The sequence below is a fragment of the Dipodomys ordii genome, unplaced genomic scaffold, assembly GCF_000151885.1.
Source record: "Dipodomys ordii isolate 6190 unplaced genomic scaffold, Dord_2.0 Scaffold191, whole genome shotgun sequence".
NCBI lineage: Eukaryota > Metazoa > Chordata > Mammalia > Rodentia > Heteromyidae > Dipodomys > Dipodomys ordii.
The window spans coordinates 175,734-192,700 of NW_012267407.1; the positions used below are offsets into that span (position 1 = coordinate 175,734).

At 51.4% G+C, this 16,967-nt stretch overlaps 3 protein-coding genes across 3 annotated transcripts in view; all 3 read right to left on the reverse strand.

Annotated features, from left to right (window-relative positions):
- LOC105999525 (zinc finger protein 805-like) overlaps positions 1-12,651 on the reverse strand; it is an 18,065-nt gene extending 5,414 nt beyond the window's left edge. The window contains exons 1-2 of the mRNA XM_013034558.1: positions 12,589-12,651; positions 11,644-11,770 (exon numbers count right to left, since the gene is read on the reverse strand). Of these exons, the coding sequence (XP_012890012.1) occupies positions 11,644-11,770; positions 12,589-12,648 (187 nt within the window). The 5' untranslated portion in view covers positions 12,649-12,651. The remainder of the gene's footprint in view (positions 1-11,643; positions 11,771-12,588) is intronic.
- On the reverse strand, positions 5,979-9,943 carry LOC105999521 (zinc finger protein 264-like). Its single transcript, XM_013034554.1, is given in 2 exon segments — positions 5,979-9,296; positions 9,299-9,943. Coding segments are annotated over 2 exon segments (1,344 nt in total). The 5' UTR covers positions 9,792-9,943; the 3' UTR covers positions 5,979-8,445.
- A 92-nt stretch (positions 12,652-12,743) lies between the features above and the next one.
- On the reverse strand, positions 12,744-16,343 carry Usp29 (ubiquitin specific peptidase 29). The gene is made up of 2 exons (XM_013034504.1): positions 14,111-16,343; positions 12,744-13,015 (listed from the first exon to the last, which is right to left on the reverse strand). The coding sequence occupies exons 1-2, from the start codon at positions 16,341-16,343 to the stop codon at positions 12,744-12,746; spliced, it is 2,505 nt and encodes an 834-aa protein (XP_012889958.1).
- Positions 16,344-16,967: the final 624 nt, after the last annotated feature.

Below are 16,967 nucleotides of genomic sequence, written 5' to 3' on the forward strand. Positions count from 1 at the left end.
TCCCTGCCATCCTGGGCCCCGCCGGCGCCGTCCCCCGGTGCGTGGCCTCAGCGCCCGGAAGGAACGCGGAGGAGCGGAGGACAGCGCCCTTCTCCTCACGCTCCTGGCGCACCAGACCGGCGAGAAGCGAACGGAGACCCAGCCGCGCGCCCCACAGCCGGTGCGGACAGAGCCGGCGCGCCGGAGTGACGTCCGCGCCCCGCGGTCCGACGCGCCAGAGGCGCGCGCGCAATGCCTTCTGGGTAGCGTAGTTCTTGCACCGTCGTCCATCCCGGAAGTCTGTGACCCGTGTCCTCGCGGCACCGGAGGGCTTGCGGGGCGGGCAGACGGATATTCACTGCCTCGAGCGCGGACCCACAGATGCGGAGGAAAGGAGAACCACGGAGCAGCACAGCTTAGTTCCCGAGACTCCGTCTCCGCCGATGGCTGTTGGGTAGAGAGGCACGTGCTGTCATCCCAACGACCAGCGGAAGCACGAAAGGGATCCCAGCTGGCCTGGGTATAAAGTGAGACCCTGTCTCAAAAATACTCCCTCTCCCCGCCCCCATGCATATACACAAAGGTCTGATCAGTGGCTCAAATGGTAGAGCACCTGTCCGGCCAGCATGACACCCTGAATGCAAACCTCAGGCACTGCCATACACCAATTCACACACCATCAGAAAAGACTGAAACTAAATGATTCCGTTTTTACTAATCAGCGTGTTGAAAGAAAGCACAGGACAGGAGGTGGCAGAAGGGGTGAGCTCCTTGAGCCGGTACAGAGGGAGATGTGGCTCCAAAGTCTTCTACGCAGAGGGAGGCAGTACTCAGCGGGATGGGCTCCGTTCCATGCTGCAGGGTCTGGCCCAGGGGCAGCAGCTCTGAGGGCTAGTGCCTAAGAAGAGTAGAGGTCACATCCTGGGTCCCCGCAGGCATAGAGGGGGACACCTCACATTCACCTCACCAGACCAGGGAACAAGAAGTTCTGTTAACTTTGGTTAATGTTCTCATGCGTGAAGTCACTTCAGAGCATTCCTCTTTGGCGGGGGAGACAGGGTTTTTCTGAGACAGGGTTTGTTATATATCCAAAGCTGGCTTTGAAACTCATGATCCTCCTTCAAACTCCTGAGGGCTGGGATTACAAGCGTGCCCCAACACACCTGGATCTTAACAGATAAACCCCCCCCAATTCTGAATGAACACTAAACTTAGGGCTTCAGCATGCTGTGAAGGCAAAGCACTTGAGCTATGTCCTTAGCCTTTTTGTTTTTATTTTGTTCTTGAGACAGTCACACTATCTTTTGCCTGGGCTGGTTTTGAATTCTCAATCCTCCACCTCCAGAATAGCTGGGATTATAGGCAGGTCTGGCAGTGCATAATCTTCTATGGGCCTCTCTGCAGGCCCAGAAGCTATCACCAACCAGCTCCCTCCATAAATTCCCAGTGTGGCTACTGTACCTGCAGAATGCGCAGTCTCATTTTGAGAGGTGTTCTCAAAGGGTTGTCTTCCCACCAGGAACTCAGAGCAGAGCATTCTGATGCACCATAGATCCACCTTCCCACCATAGGTTCTCCCCTCAACCACTTCTGGGGGCAGATAGTCCAGGGTCCCACATATTGTCCTTCTCCTGCAGCACACCACAGGAAGCATTGTGCCAAGGCCCAGAATGAGCCAAGTCCCCTTCCCCCGGCTTCAGTGAGGTAACAGAACCTGTTGGCAGCCTCAATTTCCAGGTTCTGAAAAGAGGACAGGGGACTTGAAAAGTCCTTGTTTTGAGATTACCACCCAATTATTTAGCTCAGCATCCAGAATCCCTTCATGAAACAGATTTCCAGCATCAAAAAAGATTTGGAGACTAGCAGCATGATTCAAATGGTGGAGTACTTGTCTACTAAATGCACAGCCAAGAGTTCAAACACCGGTAGCCTCTCCTCCTCCCCAAATAAAAGGATAAGTATATTTTAGGTGTTTCAAAAAGGTAATACTGAGGGCTGGGAAGGTGGCTTAGCGGTAGAGTGCTTGTCTTGCATGATGAGGCCCTGGGTTTGATTCCTCAACACCACATAAGCAGAAAAAGCTGGAAGTGGCGCTGTGGCTCAAGTGGTAGAGTGCTTGCCTTGAGCTGAAGAGCTGAAGGACAGTGCCCAGGCCTAGAGTTCAAGCCCAGGACTGACAAAAAAAAAAAAGTAATACTGAAACACAAAGCCAGGTTTGTATCTGGGTGTTCTGTGCAGGAGGGGCCCACCCTGATCTACCTCCAAGAGGGGGTGTGCACAGGCCAGCCCAAGTCTGCAATCTTCACCTCACACTGACACCCAGCAGCAGGTTCTCTGGCTTAATAAGCCTGTGAATCACCTTCCTGTCGTGGCAATAGGCCAGGTCATCGGCCAACTCCTCCCTTTTCTGTGTGAACAAAGTCAAAGCAATCCGAAGGAAAACCTTCTTGCACTGCTTCCAATTAAGAAGAACACACTAGGATTTTTAAATTTTAATGTATTAATTGTTATGCCAATTACAAAACCAACCACCATGGACCTTTTCAGTGGGCAATGTCATTATGAACATTCATGCAAACATTATCACTGCTTTCCGAACCTTTTTTTATCAACTCAAACAAAATCTTTTTTTTTTTTTTTTTTTTGTCAGTCATGGGGCTGGAACTCTCAGCCTGAGTGCTGTCCCTAAGCTCTTCAGATCAAGGCTGGCACTCTACCACTTGAGCCAGAGTGCCACTTCTGGTTTTCTGGTGGTTCATTGGAGATAAGAGTCTCACAGACTTTCCTTCCTAGGCTGGCTTTGAACTGCAATCCTGAAATCTCAGCCTCCTGAGTAGCTAGGATTGCAGGCATGAGCCATGGGCACTTGGCTAAACAAAATCTCTTTACTCATTAATTTTTCCCTCTCCTCTCCAGTCTACTTTTCTATTTGTGTGTCTACTGTCAGTGTATTATTAGTATGTATGAATTGCAAAGATAGATTTATTATGCTATTTCCATTCATATATATGAATATATGTATATTTTCATCATATTCACCACCTCTACTACTCATCACTTTTCTATTTTCATAAATGTATATACAGTACTTTGATTTTATTTGATACATCTCACCCTCTGATTCCCTTCTCTCAAAAAAACAAAAACCAAAAACACCATTTTGCATTCATGTCATTTTTTGGTTTAGGTCTAGATTCTTCATGAGACAATAGATGTGATATTTGTCTTCCTTGGTCTGGTTTGTTTCTCGCAACCTGGTGATCTCCAGTTCCACTGCAGTGGAATTTAATTTCTTGGTTACTCCCTTCAGTCTCTCCTCTTTACTAGCAAGCATAGTTATTGTCAGGGATTTCCTTTCCCCACTTCACATGATCTTATAGGATGGAAGCTGAAAACAGACAGGTTCCCCCAGTAGTCACAGAAAATAGCCAGATACAGAATGTCCACTGATCCAATGGCTTCCCAGAAACCTTAATCCTGAGGGAATGATAAAGAAGCAGAGGAAACTTGTGGGGGATGATGGAGAAGCAGGAGGTGATGGGGGGGATGATGGAGAAGCAGGAGGTGATATGGGAGATGAGAAGCAGGAGGAGACATGGGGGATAATGGAGAAGCAGGAGGTGATATGAGGGAATGATGGAGAAGCAGGTGACCTGGGGGGATGTTGGAGAAGCAGGAGGTGATATGAGGGGATAATGGAGAAGCAGGAGGTGTTATGAGGGAATGATGGAGGGCAGGTGATATGGGGGATAATAAAGAAGCAGGTGACAAGGAGGATAATGGAGATACAGGAGGTGATATGAGGGAATGATGGAGAAGCAGGTGACATGGGGGATAATGGAGAAGGAGGAGATATAAGGGGGTGATGGAGAAGCAGGTGACATGGGGGATAATGGAGGAGGAGATATGAGGGGATGATGGAGAAGTGGGAGGTGATATGAGGGAATGATGGAGAAGCAGGAGGTGACATGAGGGATGATGGAGAAGCAGGTGACATGGGATGATAGAGAAGCGGGAGGTGATGTGGGAGGATGATGGAGACGCAGGTGACGATGTGGGGGATGATGGAGAAGCAGGAAGAGATATGAGGGAATGATGGAGAAGCAGATGATATAGGAGGCTGATGAAGAAACAGGAGGAGATATGAGGGGATGATGGAGAAGCAGATGACATGGGAGGATGATGGAGAAGCAGGAAGTGACATGAGGGAATGATGGAGAAGCAGGAGGTGATATGAAGGAGTGATAGAGAAGCAGGAGGATATATGAGAGGATGATGGAGAAGCAGGAGATGACGGAGAAGATGAAGAAGCAGGAAGTGATATGGGGGGATGATGAAGAAGCAGGAAGTGATGTGGGGGGATGATGAAGAAGCAGGAAGTGATGTGGGGGATGATGGAGAAGCAGGAGGTGATGTGAGGGATGGAGAAGCAGGACTTGACATAGGGGGATAATGGAGAAGCAGGAGGTCATATGGAATGTCATTCATTCCATTAGCAAGATGACCCAGCCTCGGCTGTTGGATGAACATTGCTGTGGCTCCCTTTCCAGGGCCATCTAGAAATCTTTCAATACGTGCATTTCTTTTTTCTTTTCTTTTGCCGGTCCTGGGGCTTGACCTCTGGACCTGGGTGCTGTCCTTGAGCCTCACTGTGCTCAAGGCTAGCCCGCCACCCCTTGAGCCACAGTGCTACTTTCAGCTATTTCTGAGTAGTTTATTGAAGACAAGTCTCACAGCCTTTATTGATGGGGCTGGCTTTGAACCGTGATCCTCAGATCTCAGCTTCCTGAGTAGCTATCATTACAGGCATGAGCCACCGACAGCCTGCTTTGTTGTTTTTTGGATAGGGTAGTGCCACTGCAACCAGATAAACCACTTACACAGGTATTCGTATTGAGGTAGTACTAGCAGTAATCAAGTTGCCCACTGTTCAGGTGTATAATGGGTCATGATGCAAAATTTACAGAATAAAACTCAGGGCCAGGTCTGGTGGCCACACCAGTAACCCGAGCACTTGGAGACAGAGACAGGAGGATTGTAAGTTCAAAGACAAATCCAAAAACCAAGGGCTAGGACTGTTGCTCATTTGGTAGAGTGTTTGCTTCTGTTGCCCAAGGCCCTGGGTTCAAGTCCCAGTACTGAAACAGAACATTAGAAATACACTACGTAGGCCAGCTGGGTAACCAGAGCCTCCCCCGTCATCACCCCAGGCCCTCACCCTGGCTGTCGGCTGCTGGTCAAACGTGTGGCTTTGTTGAAGCTCCTGGTACGGCTCACCCCGGGGAGCATGTTCCAAACGAGGTACCTGCACAAAGCGCCATGGAAGTAGTTGTCCAGGGTGTCTGAAGGAGGAACAGGGAGGGTCAGGCTTCAGGGACCGCAGGCCCGGCTCCATGCGAGGCTTGGAGACCAGCAGCCCAGCTTGAGGCCTGTCAAGGGAGCAAGGGAGAAACACCACACACACGGGGTAACCCCCCTGGAGAAGGCAGGGACTTGTATAGGAGCTGAGGCTCATAGGGCGGGGCCGGCAGCTCCTGAGTGATTTCCCCATTGGTCAAGTTTCCGGATTCCCTTTGCAGCGTGTCCAATAAGATAGCAGCTTCTGCCCCACCCCTCCCACGACTGGCCAATGGGGCGCCAGGGAGCGGGGCCGGACCTCATGGTGGGGGGGGAGGGGGGACGACGAGGGTGGGGGGCATCAAAGAAGGTAGCAGGTGGATGGACTTTAGAGGAGTGGGCAGGCGGAGGGCCGCAAGCTTATCCGTGTGCCTGCGTGCAAATCAATCAACCCAGGGACGGTGGGGAGGAGCCCCAGTGCGGGCCACAAGTCCCGAAACCAGGGGTGGCAGCAGGGATCCTCTGCCCAGGGCAGCAGCGGAGGTCCCCATAGAGCCCAAGGCCTGGCCTCACTGCACCTCGCGCACACCCCGCACCCGGCCTCCTCGCACCCCGGCCGAATTCCCAGCCAGGCCAGGGTGGGGTGGCGGTCAGTCCTCCAGCACGGGCACCGGCTCGCACTGGGCGGTGTGGTCCACGGCGCCCACCTGGCTTCGCGTCTCGTTCACAGGGACCGGAAGCCGGCGCAGGGTATCAAGGGCTCGGACGAGAAGGTTGGTGAGGCCCGGGACACGCAGGGAAAGGGGCCAAGTCTCCCGGACCCCCAAGGCCGTACCAGTACTAAGCAGGCTCAGGAGGCCTCGTGGGCCACGCTGAGCCCCCCGGGTCCCGGGGCTGCAGGGCCTTTGGAGGGAGGTCACACAGAACCTGTAAGGACAGACAGCTGTGAGGAGCCTGGGCATCTTGGAATTGCCTGGCGCTGGCGCAAGCTGGACCTCTGGGGCCAGAGATGCAGAGACAAAGGTTAGTATGCCGGCTTCCAAGCAGTGCACAGGAACTTTGTTCAGATGGAGCCAGGATGGGGCCCAGCACCCCGCATCACCTAGGTGGGCACATTCTGCCACAGAGCCACCCTGGCCATCCCAACTCTGAAGTCAGTGCACCGGCAGGTGCACTCAACCACTGGGCTGCATCACCAGCCCAGATTAAACATCCTTGGCCTTCAAAACTAAACCACGGAGCATTCCAGGAAGCAGCCTCTTTTCTGCCACTGCGCCAGACAAGGCCACCTTCACACCCATGGGAGTCCCGCCTCTCAGCTGGGGCCAGCTACTGCTCTCACCAGAAAAAGAAACCAGGACTGCAGTCACACTCTTAAGCTTTCTGCATTTAATGACACAGGAATACTCAAGCCAGTATCCTGTTGCTCTCTCTCCAATGAGGCCAACGAATACAGCTCAGATAGCAGCAATGAAAGTTGAGAAACTGTTTACATTCCATACACACCATAGACCTCTCTCATAGATCTATACATTGTGTCATACAGAAAAGTGCAATAAAAACAGCATCTCCAAACCAGATAGCTTTCAGCCATGTACTTGATGCGTAAGTCCTGCAGAAATACAAGACTTCACACACACACACACACACACACACACACACACACACAAATGGCAGACAAGGTCTTTCTCGTGCCCCACCTCTATGGTCCTTGTCATCACAGAATTACAGGGGTTACACTTTCATAGGTCATCACCTTGAAATTATTACTTTTATTTTAGGTCCAAGACAGAACTCTTAACTTGGTACCTGCTGCTTTCTCTCACTAGCTAGCACTCTACCCATTGAGCCATGCTTCCAACCCTGACTTTTTGCTTTTTTAAGGAAACAGTATTTAATGTCTGTTACTGAAATTTGAACTCACTCAATTTTATTGACAGGAAGTTTGAACAGCAGGCCAGAGACAAAATAACCAGTGCACGGAAGGGCTGGAGGAGTGGCTCATTTGTAGAGCACCTGCCTAGAAAAGCTGAGGTCTTGAGTTCAAACCCTAGTACTGCCCCAAAAAATAAACACAGAAGGAAACACACACAACAACCCTAAACTAATGTAAGTGCTAATGAGTTTGAAATGAACAACAAAAAAAAAAGGATAAATACTGACAAAGACCAGAGAATACAGCCAGGTACAGTGGAACAGGTGGTTGTGAGCACCAGCGGCTCACAAGTGAGCCCTGGAGTGGAGGAACAGCCTGGGACATGGGGAGACTTTGTCTCTCACACAAAAAGGGAGTGGGGGAAAAGTGGGATGAAGCAGGGAGGAGGGTTAGGGAAGCAGACGGAGAGTCAAGAAAACTGATAAAAAAAAATGCCCAACAGTGCTGGAAGGAACTAGAAATGCTACATCAGTTTTAAATAACAGAGGTATACACAGCTACAGCAGTCAGACAGAAGGCCAAGAACAAGCGTTTCTCTCTTTTGAGTCTAGGTCTAGCTTTGTAGTCCAGGCTGGCACAGAACTGTAGCTCTTTCCTTCTCTGCTATCCAAAGGTTGGATTACAAGTCAACATAATAGCTTTGGTTGGTTTTTAAAACCACACAAAAGTTTGCTTCTTTTACAATTCAAGCCTTAAATGATCATAACAGTACAATAAAATATGTTCATTCAAATGTGCATTATTGCTTTAAACATAAAAGCGTTTCATCGCTCAAGCCCCCTAATAAGCTACTGCAGAACACAGTAAGTATGAGTAAGACACCTGCAGCCTACTGGAGTGTCTCACTCCTGACACCGGGCAGCAAAGTGCGTACACACACCTAAGACAAAGCAAGGCTAAGGCCTTCACCTCTGATACCAGCCAGTCAGACAGACAGACAGAGGGCCGAAGTCTGGGCAGACTGCTCCCCAGAGACCAGGGCTTGCACTGCATTTTCTACCTCTCCTTTTAAAAACAATTCCTGAGATAATTTGCACTGTAAACTAGAAGAGAGACATAGCTAAAGATATTTTTCTATGTGATCAAAACCCTTGAACATCAATTAGATAAAGTCTCAGATGAGAATAATGCTCTATGCCAAGTTGGTTTTTAGATGTCTTTAGATGACAAGAAAGACTGTCACTGAAGATTCCTCATAGGGGAGATACTTGTGGACTTTCTCTTTGGCATACATGACCAGATGCCAAGAAAGATGTTCCTTTTGGCAATCTTTCCCCAGTGGGTCCGTTCACAAAGCCTCTCCCCACCAGGAGTTCCTGGAGGGTCACCGAGGCATGCATGCTCATGAAAGTCCTCCCACCGCCTGCCTTGCAGGCGGGGTTTCTCCCTCTGTGTTTCTTTTGGTGCTGACAGAGGAGCTGCAGCTGAAGGCCTTGCCACATGCACTGATAGGGCTTCTCCCCCGTGTGGATGATGGCATGTTGGATGAGGTTTGTACTCCAGCAGAATGACTTCCCACACTCGATACACTCATAGGACTTCTCCCCACTGTGAATCCGCTTGTGCCACGTGAGGCCCAACCTTCAGTTGAAGGCCCTCCCACACTACATGCACTCATAGGGCTTCTCCCCAGAGTGGATGCTGAAGTGCAGGATCAGGTCCGCCCTATTGCTGAAGGCTTTCCCACATTCCTTGCATGCAAAAGGCTTTTCTCCGGTGTGGGCCCTTTTGTGCAGGATGAAGGTGGAGCAGTGGGTGAAGGCTTTTCCATACTCACTGCACACATAGGGCTTCTCGCCCGTGTGGATGCGCTGGTGCCTCTTGAGGTAGGACCTGTGGTTGAAGGCCTTCCCGCACTGGAGACACTCAAAGGGCTTCTCTCCCGTGTGGATGACATAGTGGTGGATCAGGGCAGCGCTTTCACAAAACACCTTCCCGCATTCGCTGCACTCGAAGGGTTTCTCCCCCGTGTGCGTCTGCTGGTGCCACATGAGGTATGACCTGTGCTTGAAGACCTTCCCCCACACAAAGCACTTGTAGGGACACCGTGGACCATGTAGTGTCTCAGGAACCCTCCCCGGTGTTGAAACACCTGTCTGCACTCTGTGCACAGGAAAGACTTCTCTCCACTGTGCCGCCGGCTATGCAGGACAAAGTTGGAGCGGTGGGTGAAGGCCTTCCCGCACTCCCCACACTTGTAGGGCTTCTCCCCACTGTGGATGCACTGGTGCTGGGTGAGGTACGACTTGCGGTTGAAGGCTTTCCCGAGGCACTCATAGGGCCTCTCCCCGGTGTGGATCATCTGGTGCTGCAGAAGGTGCGTGCTCTTGATAAACATCTTCCCACATTCTGTGCACTGGTACGGCTTCACTCCAGAGTGGATTTTTTCGTGTCCAACAAGGAGAGGTTTCTTGTTAAACACTTTCCTGCACCCACTGCACTTGAAGGCATTCTCCTCCTGGACAGTCCCTGGACACACGTCCTCACCTGTCCTTGCCTCCTCCTGTCTGGGGCTCCTTTTCCTGGGCTTTTTCTCCATCTGGGCCTCTGACCCTGGTTTCAAGAGCCTTTCCCACACTCCAGATGGACTGTCCTAGCCCCCGGCTTGTGCTACCCACGAGGCCCCCGGGGCTTCCTGTGCGGCTGGCGGGCAAGGGGTTGGCTCTGTGGCTGTCGTTTCTGCATGCTCACCTGAAAGAAACTAGCACAGAAGAAACATGATTGTCATTTCAAAAGTGAAGCTGAAAAGCCAGGCGCTGGTGGCTCATGCCTATAATCCTAGCTACTCAGGAGGCTGAGATCTCAGGATTGTGGTTCAAAGCCAGCTGGGGCAGCAAAGTCCGTGAGACTCTTATCTCCAATAAACCACTCAGAAAACCAGAAGTGGCGCTGTGACTCAAGTGGTAGAGCGCTTGCCTTTAGGTGAAAAGCTGAGGGACAGCGCCCAGAGTTCAAGCCCCAGGACTGACAAAAACAAAAACAAAAAAGTGAAGCTGAAAATAGTACCTCCATGTGATCTCAGAATGTCAGCCTGGCACCTTGCCTTTTTTCTGGTCCTTGGCCTCCAGAGGCTATGACAGGGCCACCCTGGGGCAAGGTCAGAACAGGAAGGTCATAGGGCTGCCTCACAATGACAGATTGCCAGGCTGGGCAGAGTTTGAATGACCCACGCGCTAAGTGTCCTTCAAGTGCCCACAGGGAAGATGGGATATAGTGAAAACCTTAGCTGCCTTAGGGGAGTCATGATCATACTTCCATGGGAAGCGCCTCCCACAACTTCTAGATTCCTTTTAAAATTCATAATAGGTTGCTAGGATTGCAAGTTCTGCAGGTCAGGAATAAACATGGACCCTGAAGTATTATCTTGAAGAGCTGACTCAGGGAGATGTCTGGCCACACAAGAAAAACAAACCAGGTAATTAGGGCTTGAAGCTGGACATGATGGTGCACACCAGCAATCCAACACTCCAGAGAAGGACCACAAGTCTGTGGCCAGCCTGGACCACACAGTGAGATGTTGTCTCAAAATAAAAATGGCTGAAGATACGGCTCAGTGTTATCATGCCTAGCATGAACAGGCCTGGAATACACTGACTGCAAAGGAGGGATGGGGCTTGAGCCACATCCATCAGCTGACCAGCTAGACCTGGAAATGCATCAGCAGTGGAGACTGAGCTGCAAGAGGAAGAACTACCACCTGGGCCCAAGTGAGGGAGCTTCAGAAGAGCTCCTGACCCCAAAGGCAGGAAAGCAGACAGGAGGGCGGGCAGGCAGGCAGCTCTGGGTAGTCTCTGGGGTGGTGACAGAATACGAACCTGAGGTCATAGAATCAGAACATTCCATCCCTGGCATTTTTACCCTTTGTCAGTAATAAGCATGACTGTATAACAGGTCTTTGAGAATTAGGCAAGTCATTTTAACAAGTCAGCAAGCCTGAGAACAGTTCGGAAAATTCTGAGCTTGCAGCTGGTGGCAGAAGAAGTCTCAAGAAGAAAGTCCTTCTGGCCATAAAGAAAGAGGCCAGGCGCGTAGCCTAGGAGTCATGCAAAGACAGAGCACTTCCCGTTAGTGAGGAGGACCTGCCTGCCACCCTCAGGACAGGCTCACAGGCTAGAGGTGACTGGGAACAGGTTGAATCTGGCATGCCTCGAGCACAGAGCAGAATGCACACAGTTTGGATGGAGAAACAGTTCCTTCGCATTAGATAAGTGCACACAAAGCATATGCTCTGCCCTGACCTGTGTGAAGCAGGGAGATCTGCACACAGGAAATGACTGCAGCCACAGGTGAGGGGTAAAGCTGAGTGCAGAGGCCTGGGTCAGCCAAGCCGGGGGCAGAAGGTGGAAGGGAAAGAGGCAGGTTCACCGCACCATGAAGGGAGATGGCCTTACCCAGTGAGGCCAGGAGCCCAAAGGTCTCCATCATCACCTCCTGGTACAGGGTCTTCTGAGCTGGGTCCAGCTGCCCCCATTCCTCCTGGGTGAATGTCACAGCCACATCATCAAAGGTCACAGACACCTGCGAAGTCAAACAGTAGTAGTGCTGACCTTAGGACTGTTGAATGAGACACAATCCTTACTGTTCCTTCTGAAAATAATGCAGAGAGAAGTCCCAGAGCTTTGGGTCCCTCAGTACATCCTGTGGTCTATGCTCTGCACTGGACTCAAACACCAAGGAGACCCTGCTTTGGGCATAGAGTCGGGAAGGGAGAGACCCTTCCCAAGGAGGAGCCATCAGAGAAAATCAAAGAACAGAAAGACTGTGAGAGGTGGGCAGGAGGCGATAGTGCGATCAAGTTAGGTACGTTCTGTTGTACCTCGAAGTGTTTCTGTACCTGTGTTGGAGCAAGCAGAGGCTGCCTGCACCACAGACCTCACGGAAAATAGCTCAGGGAGCGTGGGGACCCTTTTCCCAAGCTCTAGATTTGTCCTCGATCCTGCAGCAGAGTGCCCTTCCCGGCCAGGGAGCCCTAGCGCGCAAGGATCATGGCAGGCCCTAGAACCAGGACGCCTGGCTGGAAAGATCCGCCGGCTTCGTGCTCATCTCAGCGGCTGGCGGAAGAGCCTCCCCCTCGGTCGGCCGTGAGCCCCTGTCTCCCTCGTCGGTCGGGATCGTCCGCCTCTCCGGGTATTCAGGAAAGCACCGCTCCCTCATTCAGTCATCGGCCGAGCACAGGGCTGGGCGCTGCCACTGGCGTCCCGCGCTGAGGCGAGCGCTCCGCTGCTCGGCGGGTCCCAGACGTTTCTGCCTGGGCTGGCTTCGAACCGCCACCCTTACGGCTCAGCCCGAGTGGCGGGGATTACGGGCGTGAGCCGCCCCGCGCCCGCTGAGCTCACCTGCGTGCGCGCCGCCGCCATCGCCGTCGTCCCCGCGGGAGGACGCACGCACGCCCTCATGGCCCCGGCCCGGCCCCGGCCCGGCCCCGGCCCCGGCCCCGGCCGCTATACTCCTCAGCGCCGCCCCGGCACCAAATCCGGACCCAGTCCCGGTATCAATGAGGCTGGCGGCGAACAACCCGGAAGTCCCGCCCCCCGGCGGAGGCGGTCCTGGCTCCTCGCCCATGCGCAAAGCACAGCCTTCTGGGTAGTGTAGTTTTCAGGGTGTCCATGGCTGGAGGCCGAGCGTCGGGCTGTGGGCGAGCTCCCGGGCCGCCACCGACCTTGGTCCGGGGGACACGTCCGCAGGCGCTGGGACCAACCCGGCCGCCCTCCCGAAGCCGGGGCCCGTCTCCGGACTTGACACGCTTGGATTTTACCTCAAGTTCTTTGCGCGGATGCAACGCCGGTCCCGGGGCTCGAACCCGGGGCCCAGGCGCCAGCCCGGCGCTGCTTATGCTCAAGCCTGGCGCTCTACCGCTGGGGCCGGCTTTCTTCTGAGTGGTTCGCCGAAGATGAGACTCCCAGGAACCTTCCATCCCAGGCTGGCTTCGAACCGTAGTCCTCGGGTGTCCGCCCACGGAGCAGCACAGGTGCCCGGCTGGCCGGGGATTTGGTGTACTTTCATAGGCTACTGGAGGCCACCTTTGCTTATATGCATACATTATATACATATGTGCATATATACATCTGTATGTATAAATTATATACGTATATATGCATATAATGTATAATATGTATATGTGTGCATACATATACATATATATAATATATGGGTTTTCTAGCCAGAGAAGTTGGCCAATAATGAGTCACAAACACAAGCAGAAGGCAACCAGTGATGTGTGATTTTTAATTTAAAAAATTTTTAAAAGACAGACACAGTTATTCAGCATCAGGATCGGATGATTACATTTTACCCCACCAAATGGTGGGGGACCCACATGAAAAGACTTCCTACTTCCCACAGAACAGAAGATAAAATAACCCACCGTGCTAGGTCCTGTAGCCACAAGGTGTCACTGAGCTTACCGGGGGGCTTCCTTGTTGATTGGCTTTTTTTTAAAAATAAGTTTACAAAGATAGAATTACAGGGGTGGGTTTAATCTGGCTTCAGGACCTACATGATTCGTGTGTGGACTACCAAAGTAAACCAAGATATCCCACACACTAAAGAAGAGGTCCTCAAGTTTTGGAGTGGGGGCATTTGCAGAAATCGTAGGGTCTCCCAGTTGTTCTAGAGTTGAATCCCAACATTGGCATTTCTAACCAGTCTCTTGCCGCTGCCCGGTTGGTGATCAAGAACTGTATTTTCAAACCTACCCCATTCAAACATTACGACTTTCACTCTAATTGTAGGAGAGAATGAGCTGACCTTTGCTCTAACTGTAGGAGAGAATGAGCTGACCTCTGATCTATCTAACTGTAGGAGCTGCTGTTTTCTTCATCTGGAAGGTGGGAGAGTGGGCTGTCCGTGAAAACCCACCTTCCTTGGAGTCCCCAGAGGGGTGGCCAGCTGTGGTCTGCTGTCTTCCCAACAGGGCTCCAAATATCTCGTTGTGCATGTAAAAAAAGATGTACCCGCAATGCAGCCTCTCCTCCCGAACTACGGCCTCAGGAACTCTGGACACCTGCAGGTCACTGAAGGTGAACCACGCCTGACTCTTGAAGTTGTAGACGTCGCTGATGTAGTGGCCTGAGTTCTGGGAGCCCCCAAGGTGGCTGACGGCGCTGATGAGACGGTAAGCTGGGAGAGGAGCTTCTGCCTGCAAGGAGTTGGGGCCCTCGCCCTCCATCTCGGAGCTCTCACTTTCTGAAATGTCTTTATTTTCAGGATTCTTGTCAGAAGCCAGGTCAGTCTTGTGCAGTCTCAATTCTGAAAACTCACTCAGGTCTTTGTCTGCGGGCTCCAGGCTCTCCCCCCGGCAAGCCAGCACCCACTGAAGCAGTGCTTCATTCATTCTCTCCTGATTGTCCTGGTGGAACTGGTCAGCTGTTCTCTGACCTTCTTCCAGACTCTCCTTTTCCTTATGGTCATAAGACCCTTCCAATAATTCAAGGATGCTATCAAGATCTAACTCCCTAGGCAGGATGGTTTCCTCACAATTCTTAAGTTCTGGGTTTTCAGGGACTGGTAGAGGCTGCATATGTCCGGGATGTGGGTGTGGGATGCTAACTGGCCCACTTTCATCTTCACAGATCACACAGGGCGAGACCTCATCCTGGTCCACAGGAGAGGTGGGGGCCGGCAGCCGCTCTCCCTCTAGCACCCTGGATCCAGAGTCTCGCAGCTGTGGCTCCAGTGCATCACCATCCCCAATGCCACTCTGTGCCTGCTGGTGCCTTGTTCCTCCTCTGAAACCTGTTGTCCAGAATGGCTGTTGTTCAGCTTCCTCTTCAGGTCCCACAGGCACAGTGAGGGGACCGCTAGGTGCCAACCTCATGGGCCAGCTGGGGGTCTCCCAAGTCCAGTCTTGAAGGACTTCCGGGACTTGGTCCTCCCGCACAGGAGCCCGTCTGCGTAAGGCCTGTGGCAGCCGAGGGTTGTCAGTGCAGTGAGGAGATAAGCGTAAATACCTGGGAATCCTAATGCCCTGACTGTCCTTCACTGGCTGCCAGCAGTCATCCAGGCTGTAGCGTTTCAGGTGAACAATGAGGACTCTGGGGAGCTGACTAATCCTGTACCGCAGCACAGCACATGGGTGCTCACACTCCTTACACATGCGCTCCACGTCTTCGGTCTTGAAGAAAAGATCGAGCAAGCTCTGGACAGATGGAGGAAGAGGGGTGTCTTCCTGGCATAGGTTGATGGAGAGATAATCACTCCGTTCTGTCATGAGCGTCATCTGACCACAGGCCTTGCAAGTGATGGAAACCTGCAGTTCCAATTCAAAATTCGCGGCCACGGGACAAAAGGAAGCTGGGATAGCAGCATCCCCCGTGTGCCTCAGCACAGGTGAGTCTTTGTGCTCCATTTCCCTCTCTGTGCTCCAAATCCTGTTCATGTCCTCGCTGTCCTTCTTCAGCTGCTCTAAACATTGGCCTAAAAATTCATGAGCATCATTCTGCAGGTTGCTGGAGAAGATCTCGGAAGTGGCCGAAATGGCCTTTTTAATACTCAGAAGTAACTTTGCCTTGGTCTCTACCTTGGAAAGATCTTTCCAGAGAAGCAGCTGGCTCAAGGGCCTAATCAGAGCATCCAAGGGAATTTTCATCCAGGAGTCTTGTGTGAGTAAGTCCTCAGCAAATGATGGGATTGCGAACAGAGATTGCAGGATGGCGTTCATGTAGCAGGTGTTCCCCAAATTGGGGAAGCCCCCGCCTTGTTCCCTCTGGTGGGACTCCAGGGGAGCCCCATGGGTGGTGTCCCAGCTTGGGTGGTCCTGGCTTTGCTTCCATTCTGGTGAAAATAGGATATTCCTTCTAGCAACGGCAGACAAGGTGGAAGGGAAAATCTCATCTCGGTTGGGGTGTCTGTTAGACGTAGTCCTGAGTGAAGGTCCAAGTTTCACATTTTTGTCCTTTTTCAGGTAATCTAAGTTCAATAATTTCTTTCTCTTGCCACTCAGGTTCCCCTGGGGATAGGTCTTGAATCTCTGATTTGGATCAGGGTTGTTTTCTCTCAGGAAGTCTTCCTGAACCTCTAGACCAGATGCATGTGCCTCATCTTCTTCCTCCTCCTCCCGTCCTTGTTCTAACAACCAGTCTTTCGTTGCCATGGATCGATTTGTTGTTAACAAAGCTGTTTTCAGAGGTGTTTCACTTCCTTTTCTGACTCTCAGGAATCTATAGGTTGACTTGTAATGGAGAGTTTTGTCACCGGCCCTGGTGCCTCTAGTCTCTTGGGGTTTCTTGGGTGATTGAAATCTGTTCTGATGAGACTTTTCCAGCGACATCTTCTACAGCCTTCCATCCATGACTGACAGTCTATCAAGAAGAAAAGAGGTTTGGTTTCACAAAATTAAATTCAAGTGCCTTTGTCTCTCTCCAGGGTCTGAGGCTCACACTTTCAACATTAATTAGTGGTAAAAATCCTCACCGATTCTACAGATAAGTGAACTGCCCATTCAATCTCATCCTCGATTTTCTCTGTCTCCAAAGTAATCTTCCCAGCATTTTTGTCTGGGTTTTGACGGAACTGCGTATAATGGGAAGAGTCCTTCCTCTACAAATAAAATGGATGGTACCTAAAGGAAAAAGAGCATGAGTAGACCTCCCAAATATATATATATATATTTTTTTTTTAATTTTTATTTTATTTGTGAACATGCTATACAGAAGAGTTACAATTACATGGGCAGGATAATGCGTACATTTCTTACCAAGCATTGCAGCCTCCTCCT

Excerpts from the sequence above, each read along its gene's own strand:
- Usp29 (XM_013034504.1), bottom strand. The coding sequence starts at position 16,343 with ATGGCAACGAAAGACTGGTTGTTAGAACAAGGACGGGAGGAGGAGGAA. Across the intron at positions 13,016-14,110 it reads CTCTGGGGACTCCAAGGAAG|AACTTGAGGTAAAATCCAAG; the intron begins GTGGGTTTTCAC and ends ATCCGCGCAAAG.